The sequence below is a fragment of the Notothenia coriiceps genome, unplaced genomic scaffold (assembly GCF_000735185.1).
Source record: "Notothenia coriiceps isolate Sejong01 unplaced genomic scaffold, NC01 NC01_scaffold00032677, whole genome shotgun sequence".
NCBI lineage: Eukaryota > Metazoa > Chordata > Actinopteri > Perciformes > Nototheniidae > Notothenia > Notothenia coriiceps.
The window spans coordinates 33,516-43,377 of NW_011365378.1; the positions used below are offsets into that span (position 1 = coordinate 33,516).

A 9,862-nucleotide genomic window follows, 5' to 3' on the forward strand; every position below is an offset into this window, starting at 1 on the left:
GAAACAAAACTAAATGACCATTGTAAAATAATGGGCGCACGCGGAAGAAAAACTAGCTGGAAAACAAATAAATATTACGGACGGACATTACTTAGTTATGTATAAAAACCTTTGCTTGTAGTCCATATATAACAAGTAACCAAAATATCAAAACGTAAAACCCTATTTTTTCTCAAGGCGGACAATAACATCACTAATACAACTGTGACATGCCTTGTGTCGCCATCAAACGCGATGTTACGACAGTTCTCATACGGATTGCCGGAGAGCTACCACTTCTTCATGAAGGAATATTATGTAACATTGACATTCAATTATAATCAAAGAGGCATTACGAAACTGGAAAAGTACTTGCCAAAGCATGGCTGGGTCTCAAAGGAGAAACACATGCAAAACAAGGGACTTGAAAATCATAGTTGGAGCAACACAATGACACCAGTCAGGGGCGGACTGGCCATTGGGAATACCGGGAGTTTTCCCGGTGGGCCGGTGCTGTGCGTGGGCCGGAGGGTCAACAGTTTTTTTTATTTTATTTGCGTAAAGCCTTCCGGCCCACATTTGTAAGTGTTCCGGCCATTCCTTTTTTGTTTTTTTTTGCTTACCTAAATCCTACCGGCCCACATTTGTAAGTGTTCCGGCCACTCCCTGGAGGGGAAAATATCTTCCCGGGGGAGCATGCCCCCGGACCCCCCTAGAGCAGGTGAGGTCCACCACCTGCCCAGACCCCCTATTAATTTGTCTCACCCACATTGAGGATGCTTCCTACACCCATGTTTTATTCCATGCGTCAAGTCAGGCAAATTGGGTCCAAATGTTATTGCATCAATGATCTGTTAACATTAGAATCACTAAATATATGCTGTAACTATTTTGCTCTAGGCAACTCAAGGGCTCAGGTAATGTGATTACTATATGAATAATGGTCCAAAATAACATAAAATGCATAGGGTTTTTTGTTAAGTAACATACTTTCGTCGCCGGCCGGCCGATACATGCCGTGCATTAAGTGGGCCTGTCTGTCAATTAATCCCCGGGCCACTTTTTCCCCCCAGTCCGCCCCTGCTCCGCTATGACATGTCTCCATGCTTTAATGTTCAAAAAGCTCTTAATTGTTCTCGTACTGCTTGGGGTTGTGTAGGAGAGAAACTCCCTCTGGTGGGAACTTTGGGATGTTAGCCTTTGCAGACCATTTACATGCACACAATCCTATAGAACACACTACAAGAAAAGGAAAACTCTAAAAAGCAATAAAAGGGACTCTTTAAAGTGCTGTTAAAGGGTAATACAAAACCCTTCTACTGCCAATTCTTCCTCCATTGTGCCAGTTGTAATGTGTTAGCATGGAAACCAAGCAAACAGTTCAGAGTTCAGGATTGTGTCACAGTTAACTAGAGGGAAGTAGAAAGCAAATGTCTGTTGAATGTCATGACTCATAGGTACGCCCAGAATGCCAAGTGACACTTCTGATGTTTTCCCTCATTAGTGTTGATCAAAACTAACCAGGGAAACGTTTCATTTTCTCCCTAACTTCCTTCCATTAAGCTCTGAGGAGACTTCCATCTGGTGAACAGAAGGCACAATGTCAAAGGGCTCATAGTTCATCTGCCCTTTGACCCTGGCCTCCAACCCAACATATAGTGGGGCCCTTTCACAAGACCCAATTTCTCTGCTGCCCCACTCCAACCAACCTGTAGCATGTGAGCAACACACTGTGAAGAGTCCTGCACTTGCTTACCAAGTGTTTGTGTGTTTGGTGAGGCCTTTGTACCCTTCAGAGCAGATAAAAGGTACGAGCGGTCATTCAATAGTTTCACACAGACGAGGAAGTCCCCGGCTGACTGCTACAAATGTCGGACATGCCGTTACTGCTCCACAATTCCTAGAAACCAGAAATATGAGGAATACATCATGAGTTTGTCTTGGTAAGGTTTGTTTTGATCAGTTATAGGCTTGTTCTCTTGCTGTTGTGAACTGCAAGAGGAAGTCATGATGAGATTGTTACACTGACACATTTTAAAGAGGTTGTCCCTTTTAATTGTGTGGCGTGTAGCTCAGAATTGTATTCAAATGTATCTTTTAATCACTGCAAACATTGCTATACTATAGCTAATTCTCCTCAGTTTTTAGTTTTCATATTTCTGAGGCTTCGAAGCTTGTGTTTGACTACTGGTGAATTATTAGCAGAGGCCTCACTATGCTCAGGTCCACGGTAACACAGCCTGTTAGTGTGCTTGATCATTTGTGACCAAATAACCGGAAACTCCTACCAAATTCTCTCTGTAAGATGTTACTTTTGAATCGCTTTACGTCAGAGCTGAATAGAAGTGAAGCAGCTCTGTTGCAGGCCGGTCTTTATTGGCCTCCATTTCACTCCCTCCTCCACACCACCCACATTTGGCTGTAACCCTAGCCTTTCTGGGAGCACCCTCGCTGACGTCACGGTGCTCCGGCACAGGCCCAGGCCTTTTCCGAGATCAGGTGTCTGAGCCTTTGTGTGTCTGTCACTGGTCGGGAGCCGCAGCCTCTTGTCTCTGCACACTGATCCTTCATTGGGTCACTCCGTCAGTAATTCCAGTGACAAACTGATAAGAGTGATACAGATTGACCTGCTGAGAAACACATTGGTTGAGCTGTTCGTCCCCCACAATGCACTTCAAATGCAGACTTTGACTTTAAAGGTCCCATGTCATGGCCATTTCCACTGATCATAATTCCATTGTTGAAGTCTACTAGAATAGATTTATATTGTGCAATTTTCCAAAATCACTTTGGTTTCTCAGACAGCATCTCTGTAAACTATGTGTATTCACTGAATTTCACTATCTGCCTTTAACGGCTCGTTGTAGCCCCAGTAGCTCCAGCCCCCACCCTCCCTGTGAGCACAGTGTGCTCTGATTGGTCGGGATGTTGTGAATTGCGCTGAGCTCCGTGGAGGTGTGGTTTCCTTATTTAGCGACAGCGAAACACAGCCAAACTCACCCTGAGCACACCCAAAGTCACAGACGAAGTAAAAACAATAAGTGTGGCTTGATATTGAGTAAGAAAAAGTTTGATAAACGCTGTGAGAATGGGTCTGCAGAGAGAATTTCGCCGCGATCCCAACTGTCTGTTATCAGCCTGCAGCCAGGGAGGAGAGATCAGCAGAGCTGCCTGCACTGAGTGTGTGTGTGTGAGGAAGTCCGTGGATTGGTCAATTTGGACCAATCAGCGGGGGCTTAACGTAACGGCTCCGCGGACGTAACGTAACGGCTCCACGGATTGGTCCATTTGGTTCTGGGTAACGCATGACATCATGTGGTACCCGGAAGAATCAATGGACAGTGACGTATCTCCAACGAGGCGTTTTGGGGAGGTATTTTCTGTGTTAGAGTTTTACTCGCTACAGGGTGTATTTTGAGGGTTTTGACTCTGCACACCGTTTACATGCATAAAAACCTTCATAACACACAAGGGGACGGGTAATAAACGGAAAAGCATGACATGGGACCTTTAAAACTCTTCCTTTACAGTAAGTGTTTTATATCCCTTTTAGTAAAGTCATTAATTGTTCCATACATATAAATATCACCCTGCTAGTAACTGAGGTTTACATTTTAAGAGGGTTTTACATTAATTTACTTAAACTCCTGTTGTTTATAATCACATTGTGACTCATATTAAACACAAGCTATCTAATTGGTCAAGCTGTTTTATAGTTTTTTCACTAATGGTGTCATTTATTCTGTGTCTGAGCAATTCTTTAATCAGATCAGACATTTAAGATTTGACACATCTTGAGAGGGGAAATAGTTATCTGCAGACTATTCATGTGTAAAGTAATGCATTGGCCAATGATCACAAAGCTTAGTACATTAGTGCAAAGTTTTAAAATAAGATTCAGTCATTTTAGCACCACCTAAAATAGTGGATTAGATTTGTTGTGGATTGTGCCTGTGGCCAAAACAGCTTGAAAATGGTCCGAGTTGTCGGTTTAGTTGGTTAAGGTCAAGTGAGGGTAAAGCAATGCAATCAGTTCTACTTGCTTTTGTTTGGAGGTCAAACATGCTTTGAACAAGTTATCTGGATGTCTTTTTTTCTCCCGGACACAGATTCAGATTTCAGGCAAACTGTGATTCTTCTTTACAGGTTTGACTGAAGTTCAAACTTAGGATTGCCTGTAAACATATCTTACTTCCAGCCTTTAAAGTGAACTTGTTATTAAAAGTTAATTGGGCAAGGACTATTTTTCCAGTTAGTCTGCCACTAGACTTATAACTTAATTTCCAGTAAATGTGACTAAAACTAAAACATTATTTTATCAAACTTTTTTCCCACTTATATTTTGACATACTAATTTTCAGAATGTTGTTCTTGCGTATGCTCCATTTCAATGAAATGTATACTAATACTGACATTTCAAAATACCAATAGAGACAATAATACAGCATCACATCAAGTAAGTATCATGTGGTTCTTAAACAACCTACACTTTGTATAAGAAGCCAGAATGTGTTACTCAAGGAAAGGCAAGACATTCACGTCAAGATAGTTCCATTCAAAAATAATGATGTTGTATCCGTGATTTGTGTCTTTAAAGAAGAGACGTAGATTCTGATAAATGCTTGAAACAAACATGCCTTGCTTGTGAACTTATTGATAAGGAGATGTTGTTGGCGCTGCACAGTGATAACAGTCCCTTGTCCCTTCCCTGCAGGCTGCTGGAGACAGATAGCAAGTCTCTGCGCTCCATGAACGGCTCCAGGAGGAACAGCGGCTCCTCGCTGGTGTCCAGCTCCTCCGCCTCCTCCAACCTCTCCCACCTGGAGGAGGACACGTGGATCATGTGGGGACGAATCGTCAACGAGTGGGAGGAGGTGCGCAAGAAGAAGGAGAAGATGCTTAAGGTGAGAGCGGTGTGAGGCGACCGCAGAGTCTGTGCAGCCCTGCTTATAGCATTAAGAGCTTAAAGCTGTTCCAGCCATCTGCGGAAAACAGGGATAAGGCAGTCATAAATGACAGTACTATAAATGATAGTAAGAAAAACGAATGCATTTGACTGAAATAAACATAGTCCAGGTCTAAAAGAAATAGAGAAAAGATTCCCTGAGGCTGTTTCTGGAATAACATTGCTCTGAACTTTATAAGTCTTGTGATACATATGTATTACAACCTTCTTTTTAAGTGCTGGCCAGAAAGCTACACTGGTCATATCTGTTTGAATGTTTACTTGGTCCAGAAATACATTTGAAGGCTATCTTTGTTCTAGGTGACACTGCAGTGTTTTTTTAGTACTTGACATTTGAAGCTGATTTTAGCTTGCTTGTTTCTACAGTTACTCTCCGAGGACTTGTGATAGTCCTGTGCTGTCACAAGTGACTGTCAATGGACAATTGGAAGAAAGAAAATCCTAATGGCAGTGACAGTTGATTTGCATTTGCTTGGTGCTGCTGTAGAAGTTTGAAGGTTGAATTGATTGTGATGCCCAGGTCATCAAGGTCAAGTCAAACCTCTCCCGATTATTCTTGCTCTCTAACGGGGAGAATTATTGTTCGGATTTGAAATTCTGTCGCAGAAGATCCACAGTCTAGATGTTGACACAATTAACTGCGTGTTTGACACCCAATTAAAACACCTTTCTCATATGCAGTCACACTGTCTGTAATGCGTTCACATGCGTTTTGCTAGTGCGGAGACGGAGACCTGTTGATGAAGAAACACATGCAAATGGAGGGGAACATTTTCTGCATGGAAACTGTTTGTTTTTTCTTTTGACCCACTCTCTGTGTGTAAAAAGGGAACTATTGCATAGCACCCGAGAACATGCATGATTGCGATTATGTAATTTAACAGAAGTAGTAAATCAGCAGATGGGTGCAGCTGGTGAGGGATGTTAATCATAACTGCTGAGGCCTCCACAAAATGATGTGTTCTTCCCCTTGGCTCACAGAGACCCAGTGTGTGTTGCGCAAAAGATGGAACGTTGACTTTCTGTCCTTGTTAGCAAAACCTCTGATGTGTTTATGTTTTTTTATTCTTTATATTTCATGGATGGCTTACTGAAGAAGATAATTATATTACGTTTGTTGGATATCTGATTTATATCTACTCCAAATAAGTTAGAAAAAAGACAGAACACACCAATTTGATATGTTGAAGCTAGGATTGGTTCGTGATTTTTTTAAAATTTCCAATAATCATTCAAATACAGAATGCAGGAATTTATGCGAGCTATCATATGGTCTTAAAAAGATTAATTTCTATTGTTTTCATCGCAGGTGCCTCCTTGTTGTAAGGTTACCACCAGGCGATATTCTAAGAATGATATAATAGTTCCCCAGTGTTATATGTTATGGTATTTTGGCTTGAAATGCACCATCTCTAGTTGGTGCCTGGCACAGAGCGTTGATGGGGAAACAAAAGGCTGCTTACTGTAGTGCTGTGCTCAGAAAGCAGCTTTGCTTCAGACACAGTGAAGACATGAGGCGGGGCATTGTTTCAGCACAGAGCTCCATTTAGTCTGACCTCTAAGGGGGGGGGGGGAAATCCCTGCTGGAAGCCTGCGTGGGTGGACCTCTGCTCCAGATGCACCCTGGGCTGAGCAGATGTGCACACAAACACACACACACACACACACACACACACACACACACACACACACACACACACACACAGTGTTCTCTGTCGGCACAGGAAATTGCTTAATCAAATTGTATCAGCAGTAATACATGGAAACAAATCACACTACAAAGTACCTCGCTGACAAGAGTATATTTGTCAGTGGATATCGTATTATTGTGAGATGCACAATGTGCTGATATGGAAAAGATATATACTGGATAACAAAGCTGTATCGTGTTGTAAGAAATGCTGCCTTTTTTACCCAAAGGAGTGGTTCCTTACCATCTATAGTTCTTTAAACATAAACAGACGGACTTGAAATGGTCATTAAAATCTTTAAAATATAGATATATAAACATTCATATCACAAAGTATCTATTATTATCTTTTTCTACAGGATCTTGTCAGAAAAGGGATTCCTCACCACTTTCGGGCAATAGTGTGGCAGTTGTTGTGCACCGCCCAGAATATGCCCATCAAGGATCAATACTCAGAACTCCTGAAGATGACGTCGCCCTGCGAGAAGCTGATTCGCAGAGACATCGCCCGCACTTACCCCGAACACGATTTCTTCAAAGAGAAAGACAGCTCGGGTCAGGAAGTGCTCTTCAACGTCATGAAGGTATGTCTCCATTTTCTGTTTTTGGAACCTGGTTGTAAAATGATGTAGACAAAAAGGAATTCTAACGACTGGGAGAAGTAAATCCATAATGAAGTGTGTGCAACAGCGACTCATCCAAAGCTAATCTGTTACCTCAGGCATATTCTCTGGTTGACCGTGAAGTTGGCTATTGTCAAGGGAGTGCATTCATTGTAGGACTTCTACTCATGCAGGTAACAATCCAATCTTCACCACACACACAAACAAACACTGATTCATCAGCTTCCAGCAAATACCTTGTCATGTTTTTTTGTGATTAACTGACAGATTTGGAAGTTTGATTTCATCCTGTTATTTTCCTAGATGCCAGAAGAGGAGGCGTTCTGTGTGTTTGTGAAGTTGATGCAAGACTACAGATTACGAGAGCTCTTCAAACCCAGCATGGCGGAGCTGGGTCTCTGCATGTACCAGTTTGAGTCTATGATCCAGGTAGACACCTCATACTCGGTTCTAAAACTGTTTCTAGTGGTTCTATGAATTGTAGTAAATGGCGTGAATCCATATTATCTCTGCCTCTCAGGAACAACTCCCGGAGCTGCATATACATTTCCAGGCTCAGAGCTTCCACACCTCCATGTACGCCTCCTCCTGGTTCCTCACCATCTTCCTCACCTCTTTCCCTCTGCCCGTCGCCACCAGGATCTTTGACATCTTCATGTGTGAGGTCAGTAGAAGGGAAGCTCTCATCTGCTTTGAATGATATATTGAATCCACTTACATGTATTAGTTCAGACATCTTTGCATATCTATGTATTTATATGCTCTTAGAGCTTTGTCTTTTACCCCTAATTTACTGTTTATATTCGTGTTCTTTGATTGAATAATATCCTGCACTTACTGTCTGTCATTCACACAAAATGTCTAGAAAGCATAACGGACATTTGGAAAGGGACATTGCACTAAAGGAAAGTGTTTGCACTTAGAAAGATGTAAGGTTGAAATGTGTTCTACTGGTTTGAGGATGAATTCATTGGTAGATGAGATGAAAGTAGCTGTCATGTAAAGGTTATCCATTACCACCACCTGTTGGAGACAAACAGAACAACACATTCTGTAGTGACTCTTAAGTTGTTTCACCACTCCTATGTAACCTGATCTTACTGATCCTTAATTCTCAGTCAACTTTAGAAATCATTTCTGAGCAACATGTTTTTACTTAAGATGGCTCCTCAGTGAGTACTGTTCTCTCTCTTTAGGGTCTGGAGATAGTTTTCCGTGTGGGACTGGCCATCCTTCAGATGAACCAGACTGAACTCATCCAGCTTGACATGGAGGGAATGTTACAGGTACATCTCCATGACTTCCACATAACACGTCATGCAAGCAGCTCACATTTCTGCTGTTACCTCAAGGGAGGAACCTCCACCACACCCAGATAATTGAAACAATTACTGTGCTAACTACATGCTGTAGTTTGAAGTGAAGCTTTGAGGTTTACGTGTGCTTGCCACTAACACTGCCTCTGTTCCCTCTCTGTGCTGCAGCACTTTCAAAGGGTCATCCCACACCAGCTAGACAGCGGGCCAGATAAGGTCATCACGGCTGCCTATCAGGTTAAATACAACGGCAAGAAGATGAAAAAGTAAGCAGTTCATCAACTCCTAAACCGCCTCTCCTTTTGCCAATGCATTCATTCTGTTGTATCCTACAATGGCCCTAATGTGACAATCATATTAAAATGCGATAGCCAAGTCATAAAACTATACTGTACTATGGCTAAGATTGAGGCTGTCCAATGGTCTCTGAGACGACCCACCTTCTCCACTTCTAGGATCTTGTCCTGCATCTCCATGAGGGCGCACACAGAATAGTATTCGACATACTTATCTCATTTTATTCTCCTTCTTCCGCCAAAAATGTTGTCTTACTACTCGTCCGGCAGCGTTGACACGTAACACACAAAAAACACATCAAAACGTGCGGAATGACCGGGATCGAGTTGCTATGTTTTATATAAGAGATTCGCATAGCCGTTTTCACGCAAATCGCAGAGAACTGCGATCATTTGCCACATAGGAATGAATGGGAAATCCATTTGAACAGAGCTCAAAAACACCCCACTTTGACCCCATACAGATTCCACATACTTTGACGTAGAACAGAAATGACAAGTTTAAACGGTTCTCGAGACTATGGACTCTACAGACTAATCGGATATTTTTTGATACCTAGTACGGTTCTCACGTAGTCGCAGCTTACGTTTTGTGAAAATGTCACACTGTTTCACATTTTATAATGGGTGTGTATAGGAGAGCTCTTTAAGACTTAGGGGTATTCTTTGTTGTAACTTAACTTAGCGGGACGCGCACCCAAGTTTCAGTCACACAGTCAACATTTCTTTGAATGTTCTAGTTTGTATATCATATCTACTGCATCTGAAGGATTTGTATTGCTCTGGCTTCTTTCACTTCACAATTAAACTCACTAAACTATTAAACTAACTTTTTTCTAACTATTTCTAACTTTATACATTTTCAGCTAACAGAATGAATCGTACGGCAGCCATATCATTTTGCAGTGTTACATGTTTTTCTATTTGAGACTCATAAGATTTCAGCCTGCTCTGCTTTATTACTGCCAAAGGGCACACAGGGGGTATAGGGA

General features: G+C 42.0%; 1 protein-coding gene across 2 annotated transcripts in view; it reads left to right on the forward strand.

Annotated features, from left to right (window-relative positions):
• LOC104961003 (ecotropic viral integration site 5 protein homolog) overlaps positions 1 to 9,804 on the forward strand; it is a 20,146-nt gene extending 10,342 nt beyond the window's left edge. Inside the window, exons 3-9 of one of the 2 annotated variants that reach the window (XM_010789200.1) lie at positions 4,694 to 4,883; positions 6,995 to 7,219; positions 7,357 to 7,431; positions 7,562 to 7,687; positions 7,779 to 7,922; positions 8,455 to 8,544; positions 8,743 to 9,804. In XM_010789200.1, coding sequence (XP_010787502.1) covers positions 4,694 to 4,883; positions 6,995 to 7,219; positions 7,357 to 7,431; positions 7,562 to 7,687; positions 7,779 to 7,922; positions 8,455 to 8,544; positions 8,743 to 8,844 — 952 coding nt within the window. In that variant the 3' untranslated portion in view covers positions 8,845 to 9,804. The remainder of the gene's footprint in view (positions 1 to 4,693; positions 4,884 to 6,994; positions 7,220 to 7,356; positions 7,432 to 7,561; positions 7,688 to 7,778; positions 7,923 to 8,454; positions 8,545 to 8,742) is intronic. The other variant, XM_010789201.1, reaches the window with a different exon arrangement.
• The last annotated feature ends 58 nt before the right edge of the window (positions 9,805 to 9,862 follow it).